Below are 17,860 nucleotides of genomic sequence, written 5' to 3' on the forward strand. Positions count from 1 at the left end.
CCCGCCCCCTGCGATGGAGGATGTTCCCCGCTATTCTGGTACTGACTGCCCTGGCCTGTGTCAACCCCCGCCCCCAGTTCTGTCAGATTCCTGAGGGCTGGGACCTGGCCTCCTCCCGTCAGCCTGCCCCCAGCACTGAACATGTATGGAGTACTTACTGTTTGGATGGGCTCGTTTCTGGTAATCTCTTGATTCCACATCCACAGTTGCGTAGACTGACCTGAACAGAGGAGGTCAACGTGAGGATGACGTGCTCACACACATACCCGCAGTTGGGGTCGTCAGGGACTTTCTGACGCTTTGAGGAGCAGCCTTAGACTCCACACTTGAGTGATAACACTGATCTTTGAATAATTGCGCAAAACAGGAAGCTAAGCTTTAATGCACTTGAGTTACGTGAACATTCTTTCTGTAACAAACCAAGGGGTATATAAACGCTCCAGGCAAGAGGCGCACTAGGGCTCGTCCCACTACCGCGCCTGTACCGGCCACGAATCCCTGGACAAGTGTGTTGGGAATTAAGTATGTGGCGTCTGTTTTTAAGGTTTGTTTATTTGTTTTTAAGGTCTTGTGGTCTGATTCTTCAGTAACATCAGTAACCAAATCTTCCTCTGAAGTGACTGAATTTATTTCCAAGGTAAGGTGATTTAAGGGCTCTTACAAAAATTAAAAGGGTCTCATTCCCCACGGTCCACTGGACTGCCAGGTAATTTCCGTGGTTGCAGCCTTCAGCGGGTGCAGTGAGTGCAGTGCCGGGGATTCGTGCTCCAACAGGGCGAGTGGCCCTCAGGGCCACGGTCCACATTCCTTCCGGTTGCGGAGAACGAGATGGGACAGAAAGATGCGAGTGTGAAGGTGCCCAAGGGGTGTTTTGTTACAGCTCGGCTGAGGCTGAGTGAGGGGCCCACGTGGAGGCAGTGGGCGGACACTTCACCTTTTTCCACCTTATTCCGTCTACATATTGAATTTTCCTGTTTGTTTTTATTTTTTAAAGTTGAAATACAGATGATGTACAACCTGTTTGGTTTAAAATTGATTCAAAAAATACCGTTTGAACAAGCTGCACTACTAAAGAATTACCTCTTTACCCCCATGTACACGTGTTACATACGTACACACCTGTGTGTCTAAAGTCCCCTGGCCTGGCCTGTGCTGGAGCAGTGAACCACTGTCTTTGCCGCAGTTGTTCAGCTGAAGTAGTCACCTTTGTTGTGTGGAATAACATAGCTGAAGTGTCTCCAAAGTGTGGCTTGCCATTTGATTATAAAATTAAGGATGTAATCCCGTAGGAGAGAATCGAGTGGATGGATCCTGTGTGAGAAGCTTGGGCAGAAGTTGTTTGCGTGTGCCCCTTACTTCGGCCTGCCATACGCTGAAGGACGCCACAGTGCTGTGCTTTCTAGGATTGATCAGTGATCCTCCCCGGGGGTTCCCTGATTCCTCTGCACCACTTAGAACACTGAATTTCCTCTCCTTTGTGCCTATCCTCTTGTCTTGTGAAAAAGCGCTTCTCTGGACTCCGCTGATGCCGGCCGACTTTGCCACCCTTTTGTCTGGGTGTTTGCAGTGGCTGATACTCACCTGGCTTGGGGTTCTCTGCCCTTCCTGGTCTCTGCCTTGCTGTCTGTCAGTAATTTTGGAAACTTCTTGTCCATTATCTCTTCAGATATTTCTCCTGCCCCACTCTCTCTTCTTCCGGGCCTTGAATCATGTGTACGTGACCCCGTCTTCAAGTTTACTTACGTTTCTCCTCAGCTCTGCCCAGGTTGCTGACGCGCTGAATTCTTCATCTCTAGTACCATGATTTTGGGGTTTTTTTGTTCTTTTGTTTTCTGTAGCTTTTCCGTTTGATGATGTCTTTTAATAGAAAGTTTCCATCTCTCTGATGAAATTTCCCACTCGTTCATGCATGTTGTTCATTTTTTTAAACGAAGTCCTTTAGTATGTTCAGCAGTTATTTTCAAGTCCTCGTGTGATAGTGCCAACATCTGGGTTATTTTCCAGTCTGGTTCCGATGATTATCTTGATGATAGACTGCCCCCTCTTTTTTATCTTATAATTTTTGACTGAATGTGAGACGTCACGTCTAGAAACCAGCCTGGAGACGGGCCTGCTGCTGCGTCTGTCGGACCGGCGGTGGGGCTTCAGGTTGATCTCATCAGGAGCGGAGCTGGGTTTGGGTTTTGCTGTTGCACCACAGGCCTCAGGTTCCTCCAGGGAGGCCTGCTGGTGCCTTGAGCCTTGAGAGGAGGCTGGCGTGGTCTTGCTTCACCTGTGGCACAGAGGGGTCTCCCTGCTCCGCTGACTCCTCCCTCCCTGGGAGACTGCTGTCACCTGTTGCGTGGCGATGCATGCGCGGTGAGGGTGGAGCGGTTCCCCGTCCTGCTGGTGCAGCCTCAGCTCTAGCCACAGGGTCGTGGGGGGCCTTTCTCAGCATCCCTGCCCCTTCCTTCCCCAGCAGCAGCTGACTCGGCTCAGGAGGGCTTTCTTGCCCCTTCCTTGGGGCCAGAGGGGTTTTGTTTTCATCTTCCCTGAGAAGCAGGGTATCTCTGCCTGTGACCTGGTGCCGGGAGGACTTTCCCCTCCTCCTCCAGAGGCATGAAGGCATTTCAGCCCCCAGAAACGGGGGGTTTTGCTTGAGCTCTGGGAGCACGAGCAATCTCGTCCCTCCCCCGGCGGGTTACAGGCTTTTTGCTTTGGATTGAGAGCAGGCTCCAGGGAAAGGCATGGGGTTTCCAGCCTCACCCCCGGGGGCAGCTGCCTCACCCCTGTGCCACCTGTGCAGACTCTCTCCAGCCTCCCCACCTGTGGAAGGGAGCTCGGGAATGAGGACACAGGCCCCCTGTGTCTGGGCTCCGGGCTGACTGCTGTCTGACGCACACTCAGCCTGTGGGGATGTGTTCATCCCAGCCGATCTCTTCTACCTGCTTGTACGGCAGCCATCTCTCCCGCGGGCTCTGCCACGGCTGAGACAGTTCCCGTGCCCTGTGTCCTCAGAGGGGCAGGTCCGTCTTGGAATTCGGTTCACCTGGTGGCCTTGCAGCTCAGCCCTCTGCTGGGCTCAGAGCAGGCACAGCGGTGTGGGGTGTCGAGCTTCTTCTTGATGTCGTGGTGGGTCGTTGCTTCCTGCGTCCCAAGTGGACGCAGAAGCCCAGGTGGCTCCCAGAATCACAGCAGCAGGTGTCAGCAGCCAGGACCTGCCCAAGTGTTTCCCGCAGTGAGGAGTTCTGGTTCCGTAAGATGAATTGTGACATACTTCCTATGCCTTTTCGTCTTTCAGTTATCTCAGCTGTGTCCTGAAGAAAATTTGGAGAAATTCATTCCTTGCTTAGCTGGCCCAGATGCATTCTATGTAGAGCGAAACCACATGGATCTGGAAGCGGACCTGAGGTAATGCTCGTCACCCCACCCGAGGCCACAGCCAGCGGCCCCCCTGCGGCGCTGTGGCCGCCGATGGCCCTGTGCAGTGCGGGCAGCCGCCGATGGCCCTCTGCAGCGCGGGCGGGGCCCGACGTGAGCTGCCTATAGGCATCTGAGGGGCTCCTCAGGTGACATGCGGTCCGGATGGTTCAGGTCTCCTGTTTGCCTCTAGGGGTTTTCATCAGTTATGGAGAATTTGAAGGAGTTTAATAATCTAGGCATGATTTTGAGAATATATAAGTGAAGGAATTTCAAAGTGTATGCCACCATTTAATGTAATTTTGACAGTCTTAATGAAATAAAATCTGCTTCTGTCCTATAGTTGAAAGGATAAAATGAGGACCTAATAAAAAGTCTCTTGGGCCCGGTGGCTCTGGACCCTTGATGACGTCCTGGCGCGTTGGTCTTGTACGTGCGCACAGAGGGCCCCGGGGACTGGGGCCAACATCAGAGTGCCACACAGCAGCTGTGACGGCCCCAGCTGTGCTCATGGCCCGGGTCGTGGGCCCTGAGAGACTCAATTCATACAGCGTAGTACAGTGTAAATAAGGAAAAGGGGCACCAGGAAACAGTATGAATCATACCAAGAATGAAACTGAATAAAGCAGGAAGAATATAGGTTAAGGCACTTCTGTTTAGTTTTTCTCTGCTATATATATCTCTTAATTGAAAATTAAAATTTCTCTGCCAGTTACTTTTTGGTAACACGTTTTGATGCTGATAAAACCACTCTGTTTCATTTCTAGGTATTTGGCTTCATTACCTTCTCACATATTAAAAAATGACCATGTTAAGAAATTTTTCAGCACTTCATCTCCCACCCAACAGCTTCAAAGTCCAAGTGAGTTTGTAAAATATAATTCAATAAAAGTAGAAACATTTTTATGGTCTGTAAATAAATTATATCTATTTTAACTTGTAGGTCCTGGCAACCCTTCCCTGTCTAAAGTCGGTACCATGATGGGCGTGTCTGGAAGGTGAGACTTCTACCATGTAACCAACACATTTCCAGTCAGCCTTGTTACAGAGCTTACTTTTCATTTTGTGTAAATAGTTGTTTCTAGAGTTAAGTCACTCTTGATCTTAGTCTTGAGTAATAATATTGAGAGAAGAATTGGATAGAGATAATCCACTTTTTGATTTCTTAAAAAAAAAAAAAAAAAGTGGTTCTCGGAGCCCCTGGAATTAGAATTCCCAAAGACCCTTATTGCAAATGCCAGTTTCTGGGCCCTGCACATTCTAGGCAACCAAAATTTCTGAGAATCTTCATTTTTACAAGCTCCTGGGGAGTGATTAAGCCCACGAAGGGCCAGAGTCGCTGCTCTGGAGGCCCCTCTGCCAGCACGGGGCCCAACAGTGATGGTGGCAGTGCGCGGGTGACAGACAGACTGCACATCTGGACTGACAGCCAGCATTAAGATGGGCTAACATCACAGACGGTGTGTGCACGCGTGCGCGTGCACACACACACACACACACGGTTCTGTGAGCTCTAGTCAGGTAATGAGGTCTTTGAAGGTGCTGACTTTCTTCACCCTCTGCCTGGAGTGTGTAAACATGTAATATGTCAGTTTGCAGTTTAGTGTGGAAGGGGTAGGGACAGAGGATGATGCTTTGGTCCTTCAGCTTTCTAGAATTTACTTTTCAAAAAAAAAATTAATTTGAATATTAAAGATTTTGGAGTTTTAATATATGATTATCAGTATCATCCTGTGATAGAAGCAACAGAAAGAAACTAGGCAGCAAAGCCACAAGTCTGGTGGTGACACACAGACGTGTACATGTACATAACATGTACACACGTACTCAAGCGCAGCATCTAGATGGGTACATACACGTCTGCGCACGCACATGTCCACGCCTTCAGACGTTCACCCCAGGGTGGTGGTGGCAGTAGCTCTGGCGCCAGCAGTGGACATGGCTGCAGATGCAGTCCAGGCTGTAGGAGCTGGTCCTCGGTGGAGGCCGTGGTCTTTTGAAAACTACCTGTCTGCTGTCCTCGCAGGCCTGTGTGCGGAGTGGCCGGCATCCCGTCATCTCAGGGCGGCGCCCAGCATCACGTGCAGCACTCGGCCAGCACGTCCGCCTTGCCCCACTGCTCGCACACGGGGGGTGCAGGCTCAGCTCTGGCCTACCGGACCCCGATGGACAGCTCGCCCGCCATCTTGATGCCTTCCAGCCTGCAGGCCCCGCAGACCCAGGAGCAAAATGGGATTTTAGACTGGCTTCGGAAACTGCGTTTGCACAAGTACTACCCTGTCTTTAAACAGCTCACGATGGAGAAGGTACGTTGGTTACTAGCAGGCAGCGAGAACGTGCTTGTTGTCTCAGGTAACCCGTCATTCTTTGGACCTCATTCCTAGAGGAACTGAGTTGGGTTTCTGCAGCGTGTGTGTCGTGGAGGTGATACCACCTGGTCCTTAACACCTGCAGATGCGTGTCCCCACAAGTCCTGTGAGCTTGCTGGAGGGGCCGTGGATTTGAATTTGGAGGCGACCTGCAGCTGAAGCAAAAACTGGATCACAGTTGTCTGTAAACAGCTTTCTTAAGATAGTTTGGGGTCTTCCCAAACGAGACACTCACTGTCTGTGACTGAGGGCTATGTCTCCAGCAGCCCTTCAGTGGGTAGAGGTAGTGAATTGTGGGCCCCGCGTCCCCCTTTCTTAGATGCCCCTCAGCGTAGCCTTTTACAAGAGCCCAGTGCAAAAGGGTTGTCTGATGACCTGCCTTCATGTAGGCTCTTAGAGCTAAAGGAATAGATGAATTTTATGGCTTTCAAGAAATCCTACATAGCAGTTATCTTTTACAATACAGTTTTGACAAGGAGCATTTTTTCACTGTTAAAAAAATTCTGAAATTTCTTAAGTTTCAGTGTCAATGGTAAAAGTAAATTGGACCTGTATGTGATGTTTGAACTCTGAGCTCCCCCTGCTGGATAAAGTGACTTGGTGCCTTTTATCTCTACAAACGTTCCGTTTGTCCAAAAATCTGCAATTGAAGAATCTAGAAATCAAGCTTTTACTGCTAATAAAAAACACATTTTAAGTAAATTTTCAATACTCTCAGTTTAGGATTCACAAGTCTTAAAAACAACAGATTTTACTAACCTTGGTCATGATCAGTTTAAAAAGTTTTAGCGTAATGTATGAGTTGAAAAGGCTAAGATCACAAATCATGTTATGGACCGTTGTGAGAACCAAGTATCATCTTTTTTCTTAGTATGAGGCCAGTGAGTTAGGTCGCCGTTCGGTTTGGATGGCATCTACTTTTCTGGATCACTGGCTACCCAACAAAGTTGCTGTTGTCCCTAAAATGACCATGATTTCAAGAAAAAAGAGCCACTAAAGAAGACTGCTCCTGTCGCTGGAGGGAGAGCCCCGGGAGGGGAGACACTTCCACCAGCTGCATCTCTGCAGCAGTTGAGACGCAGAACACTGTTTCAGTCTCCTGCCCGCATAGCACGGACCTTCCAGGTGCCCAGTCTTCACCCAGCTGTCACTCGGACGCCTGTGCTGAAGGCTCAGTGGGCATAGCCCATGACCCTCAGACGCACAATGAGCGTCTTATATTTTGGACCCTGGACACCAAGTCATTTAGCAAGTAAATGTTTGACAGCGATCCCCAGTCTTTTATTATCTACTTAAGTTTGATCTGTTTACATATCCTAGAGGTAGAATACGTTTATGAAATTAAACTCCAAGTTCTTTGTCTTCAGAATCCTAATTAATTCTCACACTTTGTAATTTGTTTCTTCTGTGGAAGTTTCTGAGCCTTACGGAAGAAGATCTAAATAAATTTGAATCCCTCACCATGGGAGCAAAGAAGAAGCTCAAGACTCAGCTGGAGTTGGAGAAGTGAGTGTGAGATTGTTTACAGAATGTGTCTTCATTTTAGTTTCTAACATGCGGAACAGATGCTAGGACTTATTACTGCTGATTGCTTATCAAACCTTAATTAATGCTCTTAAGATTCTACAAATGTGGCTTTGGTTTGCTAGGAAGGACCCTTTAGAGTGAATCTGAGAAGTCAGAATGCATTATCTTCCACCCTGGAGATTATTTTGGCGGAAATCAGCCTTCTTAAGTAGAGACTGAAACACGGAGAGGCTCTGCATTAAGTAGAGACTGTGAAACACGGAGAGGCTCTGCATTAAGCAGAGACTGAAACACGGAGAGGCTCTGCAGCAGAACTGAACGCTCGCTTGTTGCTGTGCTTTCCTGTCGCACAGGGAGAAGTCAGAGAAACGGTGCCTGAACCCCTCGGCCCCTCCCCCAGTCAGCAGCAGCGGAGTGGCCCGCGTTCCCCCCACCAGCCACGTGGGGCCTGTGCAGCCGGTGCGAAGCAGCCATGCTGCAGGTGGGTGGGGCCGGGCGCGCCTGGACCTGGGACCCTTCGGAGGAGGGCCAGGCCACAGGTCACGCCCCTTTTCCCTTTCTGTTTTCTAGTGCTTAGAGTTACTTTTCATTATTTTAGTTTATTTTATTTTTAAATTAATTAATTTAACTTTTGGCTGTGTTGGGTCTTCGTTGCTGTGCGTGGGCTTTCTCTAGTTGCGGCGAGCGGGGGCCACCCTTCATTGTGGTGCGCAGGCTTCTCATTGCAGTGGCTTCTCTTGTTGCAGAGCATGGGCTCTAGGTTCGTGGGCTCAGTAGTTGGGGCGCACGGGCTTAGTTGCTCCGCGGTATGTGGGATCTTAGTTCCCTGACCAGGGCTTGAACCCGTGTCCCCTGCATTGGCAGGTGGATTCTTGACCACTGAGCCACCACGGAAGTCCCAAAATTGGGACTTTGCTGTTTCCATTTTCTCATACTTAAGAGTTACTTTTCATTATTTTAGCTTTTATAGTTTCTGCGACAGGAAAATAGAAGGGACGTTTGTGTTAGAAGCTGGAGACTGGTGACTCGCCTGAAGTGGTTTGGGCAAAAGCATTAGACCCAGAAACTGCTCTGGTGAAAGGGAGAGAGTAGGAAGTATGCAAAATAGATGACAGGCTCGCCCCCGCCCCCCCGCCCCCGCCCCACCACGGCAGGTGTGGAGGCGGCTTCAGGCCGTTGCCCTGCAGGTCCATCCTGAAGTCCCTGATGCCGCGCCCCCAGCCTTCCTCCTCTTCTCCCTGCCGTCCTCTCCTCGGCAGGAGGGGGAGGGTCACGGTAACAGCTATTCTGCTGTTTTCTTCATGCACTAGAAATATCAAGAGTGACAGTAAACCAGGAAGAAAAAATGTCAGTGCATCTTTTCAGTGCTTATTTGACTGAAAAGGTCTTATATCCCCGGTCCTCAGAAAACGGAGGTGTCTGTCTGTGGAGTGTGGCTGTCGTAGCACCCGGTGGTTTGGGGGTCCTTTTCCTGTCCTGCAGCGTCTGCTTGGGGAGGCTGAGAGCACGGCCACGTGTGCGTCTGCCGCCTGGCGAGCTTGTGAGCCTCGGCCCTGTATGAATAGGGACAGGATAGAAAATGAGCCCGATAGGCATGCATGCGGGTGGGAGAGGGCGCGGTCGGCGCCGGCTGGCACAGCCCCCGTTGGCATCCCGTGGCTCGCGGAGCTTGGTGCCACCTCCGGGCTGTCACCTGTGCCTTCTCCGCAGCACTGCGGGTGGAGGTGGCGCAGCCCCCGCACCAGACGGCCCGGGAAGGCAGCTCCTCTGAGTGTTCCAGCTCCTCGCCCAGCCCGATGGGCGTGCAGGCCCGGGAAGAGAGCTCGGACAGCGCGGAGGAGAACGACAGACGTAAGCACGCCCCGTGTGGCTCGCGCTGTGCTGCCGCGCCCTGGTCTGCGGAAGCTGTGCTGACGCTGTTTCCACCTCTCTAGGTGTGGAGATCCACTTGGAGGGCTCTGACAAAGAGAAGCCTGTGATGCTGCTGAACCATTTCACTTCAAGTTCCGCCAGGCCCACAGCCCAGGTCCTCCCCGTGCAGAACGAAGCAGGCTCCAATCCGTCGGGCCACCACCCGCTGCCCCCGCAGATGATGACGGCGGCCTCGCACATCGCGCCCATCCGGATGCTGAACTCCGTGCACAAGGCGGAGAGGGGGGGCGCGGACATGAAGCTCCTCTCGTCCTCTGTGCACTCGCTGCTGTCTCTCGAGGAGCGCAGTAAAGTCTCTGGACCAAGAAGCGGCATCAAAGTGGACAAGAACTTTGGCAGCACCATGATGGACATGCTACCCGCGTCCACCCCCCATCAGCCCATGCAGGTCCTTTCTGGACTCACCGAGAGCAGCTCTGTGTCGCCCACCGTCTCCTTTGGTCCCCGCACCAAAGTCGTCCACGCGTCCGCCCTCGACAGGGTGATGAAGCCGGCACAGCAGCCGGCCCTGGTGGTGGAGACCAGCACTGCTGCCGCAGGGACGTCCAGCACCGTCTTCCATGTGGCTCGGCCACCCATCAAACTTCTGGTGTCTTCATCTGTCCCTGCAGACTCTGCCGTGTCTGGGCAAACGTCCTGTTCCGGCAACGTGCAAATAAGCGTGCCCCCTGCCATAATAAACCCTCGGACTGCTCTGTACACAGCCAACACCAAAGCTGCCTTCTCTGCGATGAGCAGTGTGCCCGTGGGCCCCCTGCAGGGCAGCTTCTGCGCAAACAGCAACACTGCCTCTGCCGGTAGCCACCCTGCCACGTCCTTTGCAAACATGGCCACCGTGCCCAGCTGCCCCGCCCCCAGCTCCAGCCCCGCACTCTCCTCGGTCCCCGAAAGCAGCTTCTATAGCAGCAGTGGCGGCGGCGGCGGCGGCGGCGGCGGCGGCGGTGGCGGCTCCCCCGGAAACCTCCCCGCCTCGGCCCAGAACCACCACCACCACCACCACCATCAGCAGCAGCCGGCGCCCCAGCAGCCCGCGCCCGCCCCGCCCCCCGGCTGCGTCGTGTGCACGTCCTGCGGCTGCAGCGGGAGCTGCGGCTCGAGCGGCCTAACTGTCAGCTACGCCAACTACTTCCAGCACCCGTTCTCGGGGCCGTCCGTCTTCCCCTTTCCGTTCCTGCCGTTCAGTCCCATGTGCGGCAGTGGCTACGTGGGCGCCCAGCAGTACGGCGGCGGCGCCTTCCCGGTCGTGCACTCGCCCTACAGCAGCGGCGTGGGCCCCGAGCCCGTGCTGGGCGGCCAGTCGGCCTTCACCGTCCCGCCCGTGCAGAACTTCATGGGGGCGGCGGGCGTCTACCAGGCCCAGGGCTTGGTGGGTAGTAGCAACGGCTCCAGTCACAAAAAGAGCGGGAATCTGTCGTGTTACAACTGTGGGGCCACCGGTCACCGCGCTCAGGACTGCAAGCAGCCGTCCATGGACTTCAACCGGCAAGGTAAAGGCCCCCGAGGTGGAGAGCTCCAGACAGGAGCGTCCTTTCTGTGAAAGTAATAGTCAACTTCCTTTTTTTTTAAAGCAAGCAAGAAGTGGTTTTTCAAATGCTCTCTGAAAAAGCACGAAACTCTTGATGGGCTGTGCAGCCCCCAGAAGGTCTGCTTTGGTTCTGAGACTGTCTCTGTGATTTCAGCCTGCTTCTCATTTTAGATTGTGGCTAGCTGGCTGTGGCCCAGTGGCTCCTTGGTCTGTTATTTTTGTGCCACGTGACTGGGGAGGAAGCATGGGTGATTTAGTGCCACCGCCGCCGGTGTTTAACTGAGAACCGAGGGCGTGGCGTGTGAGTTCAGGCGCTACAGGTGGAGCTCGCTGTCCCCGCCTCTCTTCCCCCGTCTAGAGTGGCAGTGGCCATGGCCGTGGGCGTTGTGTGGCGGCTGCGTGGTGTTCTCACTCTCTGCGCTGCACCTTCTTCCTTCCCCCTTTGCTACTCTTTCTTGTCTCCTTTAGTCAGGTGTGTGTCGGCTGTCGTTGCCACACCGGGTTTGTTCTTGCTGTTTTCCTTGGAAACATTAGGCTGGGCGTTGGGAAAACTGGTCCCAGCCTGCGACTGCTCACTCTGCGACCTTGGATAGTCAGCCACTTGCTTTCTGGAGACTCTTGAGGGTTGTTCCAGACCTGCCTGTGCCCCTTAGTCACCTGGAGAGCTTTACAGACAACTTGGAATCAGGTCTGGTGGCAGGTGGAGTGACTGTGGGCTGTGGGCCCCCCTCCCCCGTTGATAGAGGTGGTGCTGCGTCTCCTGACGCAGCGAGCCCGGAGGCCTGTGGTGGCGGCCAGGCCTCCCTTGCCCTGTCCCAAGGAAGGGGGCCAATTCTGTGCTGTCTGAGCTCCCAAAGAATGAAGAAACAGACTGGGAACTCTTCAGTCTTTTTCACCCCTTCTCTGATTTGATAAACTTGTTAAGATAACGTCCAGTTTGCGGGGTGGAGCCAGGGGAGCTGGGAGTGGTCAGAACAGGTGGTCTGGATTTCCAGCACCCAGATCTTGACCAGTGACTCTGGAAATAACTTTGGACAGATCATGGCAGTAATTCTATGGTGATTCAAATTTGATCTCTTTTTTTTCCCCCTCTCTAGGTACTTTTAGGTTGAAATATGCCCCTCCAGCAGAAAGTCTGGACTCCACAGATTGATATTTTTCTCTGGCAACAGAACACTATTAAGCCATGGAGACCTAAGGAAAATTAAATACAAAACTGAGAAGTCTAGTTGCTGTTGAGCTCAATATTTTTAATCCAAAGGTGCTTTACTTTACTAGACTGGATAGAAAACCTAGCGTAGGAATGCATCAAACTCAGTTTTATTGCCAAAATCCTAGACGGGAGCTTGATGTCAGGACTGGCCTAGTGGGTATCTCCACTGTGGGTGAAAGTTGGCCACCTCCACCCTTGGTTGCAATGCAGAGACCTCCCGTCTCCTGAAGAGCATTGCCGTAATTGGTCCTTCTAGGCTCACACGTAATTCCAGGGCAGCTACGTGAGGTTGGAATCGAGAACTGAAGGTCGGAGTTCTCCAAGTGGAGTTCTACCAGTCGGACTCTTGACACCCCTGGTGAGGGAAAATGTCGCCTTTGTTTTGTTCTGTTCTGTTCTGTTTCGTTCTTAAAGTGGTTAGGCACTAATCTCTGGGCTTTTTGAGGACTGCACTACCGAAGAATGTAAACCGATGTCCATCTCTGCAGTTCTGGGAGACAAACTCCCTGAGACCAGTCAGTGCAAGACGCTCAGAGAATCCGTTCTTAGAGTCCGCACCAGCAGGCTACACGATTTAGTACACAACAGAGATTTTAGTATTTCCTTCCCTCCTTAAAAGCACTTGTAGCAGTTTCAGGGTTTTTTTTTTCTTTTTTTTTTTTTTCCTGCAAATAAATTTAAACTACATTATTAAATAGAAATAGTTACTTGCAACAACTTAATTTCTAAAAGGGTCCAAGTCCCAGAGAATCCCTAGTAGTCAAAGCTTTGAGGACACCTTCCTTCCCAGCCCTTCCGAGCTTTGAGTCCTGTCGTCTTCCACCACGAAGGAACTCTGGCAGAGACGCGATAGCGGCACACCTCGTGAGCGGCACTCATGGATGCTGCACGTCCTTAGCCAAGTTTGCAAGTTCTTTTATCTCCCATGGACTTCCCAAGGACCCCAAGGCTCACTGCTAATGGATTCACACTTGAGACAGACATTTCAACAACAATAATACAGTCCTATAATCTCTGAGCAAACGATTGGAAATTTTCTCCTGTCAACTTCTTTTGTATTAGGCTGTGTATCAATAGTTAGTTCCGTTAAAAATTACCTGGAAAACTACAATAGAAAGTGGTAAGACTCTGAAAGAGAATACACTGACAGGACAGAGCTACAAGATCTGCAGAAGTCTAGTTTTACCAAGGTGGGAAATAGAAAGTCCACCACACAGCTCTCAATTTCACCCCACTGCAATGAGAGCTTTTGGTCCGAAAGTTAGGGACTTAAAGCTTCCAGGCTAAAGGGAATTTTCTGCTCAAACAATATTGTTTTAAACGCTAAAGCCTTCAATATTAAAATATTGATTGGTAAGGTCTTGCCCAGGGATTTTCCAGTTGAATATTTATTTAAAAAAAGAAAATCACAATACTCAGACCACTCTTAAAATGGGACAATCAGCCTCATGTAAAATTGGTGTAAATCAAAAGAATACCCTAGAATTTGAGGCATTGTGATGTAAGGCTTCAAATTTTGAGATCAGTTTCCTGCTTCATGGAAACTAAAGCAGAAAGTTGTTACATTTTTTTAATGAAAGGCTTTTAGTAGAGTTTTTAAGAGTTTTATTTTAGTAGAGTTTTATTTCTATGCAATGCAGAATTGACAGACCTCTGTATTCTTCTCTCTCTTCCTGGTACACAGTATTACATACAGTTTTGAAGTAATGATGATGCTTACAACAGCATTTTGGGGGAATGTTACATTGATCTCTTAAATTATAAACACTACAAAATGTCAAAATTACGAGAACTGACGCAACTTTGCCTTAAAGAGTACTAGACTGGAACTTGTCATATTATGTTTAAGGAAGACTTAGAGTGTTCATTGATGTTTACGATTTTAATATTTCTGAAGGCCCTTACAGTGGCCTGGATATGTGCTGAAAGCCAAACTTTTAAAATTTTTGGTTTTTTAAACAAAGAACTATTTTAAATAAATCCTATTTCAACACAGTGAAACTGTTGAAAACCGTCTCATAACAAAAGAAAAAAATCATATTTAGGTTTTTTGTTTTAGTGGTCAGTATTGGGGAATGAAAGTGTGTCTGTTGTTACCCTTATAACTGTTTTGATAAATATAAGAGGTTAGCGTTAAATACGACAAAAAATTAAAACGAACTTCAATTTGAAGTATGACATTCAAATTGAGGGAAATAAGTTCAGACATTGTGTGGCTGTGTTCCAGTCATCAGAGGTCTTAGAGAAACTTCCAGCTGTCTTTGAACGTGCATGTGCAGAGTGACGTCTCCAGTGAGGCCGTTCCGAGTTGAGAGTGGTAAAACGTAAATGTGAGACACCAGGACACAAAGCATTCAGCTGCCGCTCCGTGAGACCTCTTCCCAAGTGAATCCCATACTTGAACTTGGGAATATTTGCTAGCAGTATTCTCTGATGAAATTTCTCTCCAGAAGCAACCACAGTCAGTGAGCCTAAAGAGCATTTGGCATTTCCTCAGAGGACGTCCTCATCAGCTAGAAACACAGATCAGACTGACCCTTGCAACTACTTATTTTCCTGAAATTGTGGGCTCAGTTTCCAAATGCTGTGGCAACCAGGTAGGTGTGGCACCAGCCACTTTGCTCTGTGTAGTCTGTCATATTTTAAAGTTTCTAACCCCATTTTTTATCTCCAAGAATGGGGCAAGTGGAATGTACAGATTGAAGTAGAATACAACGTTGGGATAAAACACTAATCTTTTTTTTTTTTTTTAAAGCAGAACACTCAATTTTTTACCTTATTTTCTAATTTTTATTTTATGATTATACTGAACATTGGAAAGTGTATAAATGTTAAAAACTTCTAATTGCTAAAGAGCACTGAGAAAATGGGAGCTAGCACTTAGAATAATAAAGAAAAAGCTATTTTCTTGAAAGCAGACATGTGATTGGGTATTTTAAAAAACCAGCATCATTTATAATCTCCAAAAAATTACACGAGTCAGCTTGTTAATACAGTAGTTAGTAGGTTCAGTATTTTAATTCACTATTTAGAATTCTAGGTCCTTTATCGCAAGAAGTCCACCTAGCTAGTTTACACGGCACACTACGTATGGAGATGCATAGCGGGTAGTAACTTTGCCTGACATTATGCAGCTGTAATGCGTTCCTGTTTGAGCACAGGCTGACCGAGGCTTGCATCTGTCCACTCACTGCAGTGTTGCTAGTGAGCACTTGCTGAGCAGGAAGTGGGCCACGCCCTCCTCGCTCCCTGTCGTTGTCACTCCTCCTGCTTCCGTGGTGGCTTATTTGATGCCTTGCTAGTTTTACACACTGATAACTGATGGCGTTACGTGTTGAAGTCTTAAAGGTTGTAAGGGAAACCCTGACCCTGCTCAGCTCGACCACCCGTCCCAGTGGATGGGCCTGTGGAACCTGAGCGGGTTGGCCGTCCTTTCCAAAGTGCAGATGACTCCCAATGAATGAGGCAGGGGACATTTAAAGCCATGGGTTCTGAAGAGGCTCCATTACTGAAAAGCCCCGAGGTTCTGAATCAAAGTGAGTTATCGTTCATCAACACTTGCAAACTACGTACTGTGCTGGTTGAGGCCAAAGGTCAATGTTACTACACTGTTATTGGAGGGAGGGGTGCGCCTGCCAGGTCACCCCGGTGTTAAGAAGCCCCTCACATGCGTAAAGTTCTTAGATGCACAAAGACAGGCTTTGGTACTGAAACTGAAGACCTCGTGTACACTCAAGAATCTTCCCAGCTTCTATTGGACATATTTTCTTTTTAGGAATGAAGGAAAATTCTCCCATTTTTGAGCCATTCTTTTATGTCAATTCTACAAAATTGCATGTAACTTTATAAATATTTTTAAAAGATATAGTTTTGTAAATATTTAATATTCTGCTAATTTGATTTTGAATTGTAAATGTCAAGTATTCTGTTTTTGGGGTTTTTATGTTTTATTATACTTTGTTAAAAAGGAAAAATTGTACATTTTTAGAATGTTTTTATGAGTCAATTTAATGTACTGAAAATAAAAATTAAAAAAAAGAAAGAGCAGTCTCTTTTTATTAGGTCTTTGTCTCATAGAGTATGAAGCACACAGCCTTTCACATCACGATCCTCCAAACTAGGGAGTCTGACCTTTCCGCCTTCTTCCCAGCCTTGCAAAAGGGACACCTGGTCTTAAATCCATTTTCTATCACGTTTCCTAGGTGTGTAAAAAATGTCCTTGCTGTGAATAGAAATGTGAATTGATTTGGGGTTGGATTAAAGATGTTCCAGCTCTCAGGTACCCGTGAACAATCAAGGTTATTAGCATTACTAGATCAAGTATCCTTTGGACGTTTCCAAACTCATGATGAATGTGCCCTGCCACCTAAGGCCACGTCCTCTCTGGACTTGGGCTGGTGCTGTGCTCGCCCAGGACTACGGGGCTGTCCTGAGCAGTGCCAGGCCCCAGAGGGAGAATTCTGGGGCTTTTTCCCCAGCAGGAGTCCCCATTTGCTCTTGGTCTTGTCGTCAGACCTGTGGTTACCCGGAGGAAAACGTGCACACGGTTCTCGGGCTAGTCAGGGCCCCTGTCAGGTAAGTAGCATCAGGTGACACAGCTGGCCACTCCTGGCACCTGCTAGCAGCCCCTCTGTTTGGTCACTTCCAGGGCCTCTGAGGGTGGAGGGCATGTGCGCATCTGCTGTTTGTACTGTACGCGGCTCCCCACACGGCCACCTCAGGTCCCATGTGCCACACAACGCCCCACACACGCTCAGTACTTTTCGTGTTACACGTTTGTTCATTTAGATCAGGTTTTCAAGTGCCTGTTTCCACAAAACACCTAGGTCGCTCGCTCCCCCATCCCGTCTCCCCATACTTCGTGGCACATCTGTACCTTTAAGAGAATTGAGTTTTTTGAAGTCAGGACCTTGACCAATGCGAGCGAGGTGCTTATGACAAGGCAGAGACCTTCAGAGGTGGGTGTCCCTCCACCCTGGCACAGTGAAACCGGCCTCAGCACTCCTCATTGGAAAGGATATGACCCACTTGGCCGTGGATGGTATAGACTGCAAGTCTCAAATACTAATCCATTAAACTGAACTTTGATGACAGTTTTTAGTTGTGCCTTTATTCACCTTAGTTCGTTAAAAATGTACTTGTTTTAAAGATCCTATAAATAGGGTAACCACCCACTAATGTGGGATATAAGTAAGTCACCCCTCTTAGCGTGGTACTTTTGTCTTTAAAAAGCATAGTTTCTTAAAGGAATCTTATCGGTCACATAGTAGTTACAAGAATGTCAGATATAATGATGTATACAATCTAAACAAGACAGGCTAATTAAGAATTTACATAATGTAAAAATATACATATTAAAAGTTAGCCACGTGGACAGATGCATGCGTCGGGAAGAGGAGCTGACGGGGTTGAGGCCCATATGCGGTAATGTTGCTTTTTCTTCCTCAGTTACGGTAAGTAACTGCCACTCACTGATACAAGTTGTCCACACACACGTCTAAATGCACAAGGGTTAATGGCGACCTGCCACTGTACAGTCTCAAGGGGGCCTGTGAGCCTTCTGCGACAGCTCTCACAAAAACAGTACATAGTGAACCCCATGCAGGTAGTAGGAAGCACTGGTTATTTATTCTAGTAGGACTCTGAAAATGCTTAACGTTTGACATTAATATCTGTGAAGAACATGTTTCCTTTTGCTATTTTCAAAACTGACATGCACATGGAGTGGGGGAATTCTGAGGACTGCTTGACCTAACTGTGATAACTGAAATACCCTTAAAGATGCTTTTTAATAACATATTTTAGTCACATACGTAACATAAAACACGGATCATCTACAGCTTTAAGCCGAAAGGTCGAGGAGGTGTATCTGAATTTTAATGCTTTTTGTTTCAG

The 17,860-nt window shown here is 48.9% G+C and overlaps 1 protein-coding gene across 1 annotated transcript in view; it reads left to right on the plus strand.

Annotated features, from left to right (window-relative positions):
• ZCCHC14 (zinc finger CCHC-type containing 14) overlaps positions 1 to 14,879 on the plus strand; it is a gene marked incomplete at its 5' end in the record, with an annotated part of 58,110 nt that extends 43,231 nt beyond the window's left edge. Inside the window, 10 exons of the mRNA XM_082862655.1 lie at positions 566 to 637; positions 3,281 to 3,390; positions 4,167 to 4,261; positions 4,343 to 4,397; positions 5,426 to 5,705; positions 7,183 to 7,274; positions 7,649 to 7,776; positions 9,006 to 9,146; positions 9,230 to 10,714; positions 11,850 to 14,879. Of these exons, the coding sequence (XP_082718781.1) occupies positions 566 to 637; positions 3,281 to 3,390; positions 4,167 to 4,261; positions 4,343 to 4,397; positions 5,426 to 5,705; positions 7,183 to 7,274; positions 7,649 to 7,776; positions 9,006 to 9,146; positions 9,230 to 10,714; positions 11,850 to 11,905 (2,514 nt within the window). The 3' untranslated portion in view covers positions 11,906 to 14,879. The remainder of the gene's footprint in view (positions 1 to 565; positions 638 to 3,280; positions 3,391 to 4,166; positions 4,262 to 4,342; positions 4,398 to 5,425; positions 5,706 to 7,182; positions 7,275 to 7,648; positions 7,777 to 9,005; positions 9,147 to 9,229; positions 10,715 to 11,849) is intronic.
• Between the last annotated feature and the right edge of the window lie 2,981 nt (positions 14,880 to 17,860).

This window comes from Leucopleurus acutus, assembly GCF_964270905.1.
Source record: "Leucopleurus acutus genome assembly, chromosome: 20".
NCBI classification, from domain to species: domain Eukaryota; kingdom Metazoa; phylum Chordata; class Mammalia; order Artiodactyla; family Delphinidae; genus Leucopleurus; species Leucopleurus acutus.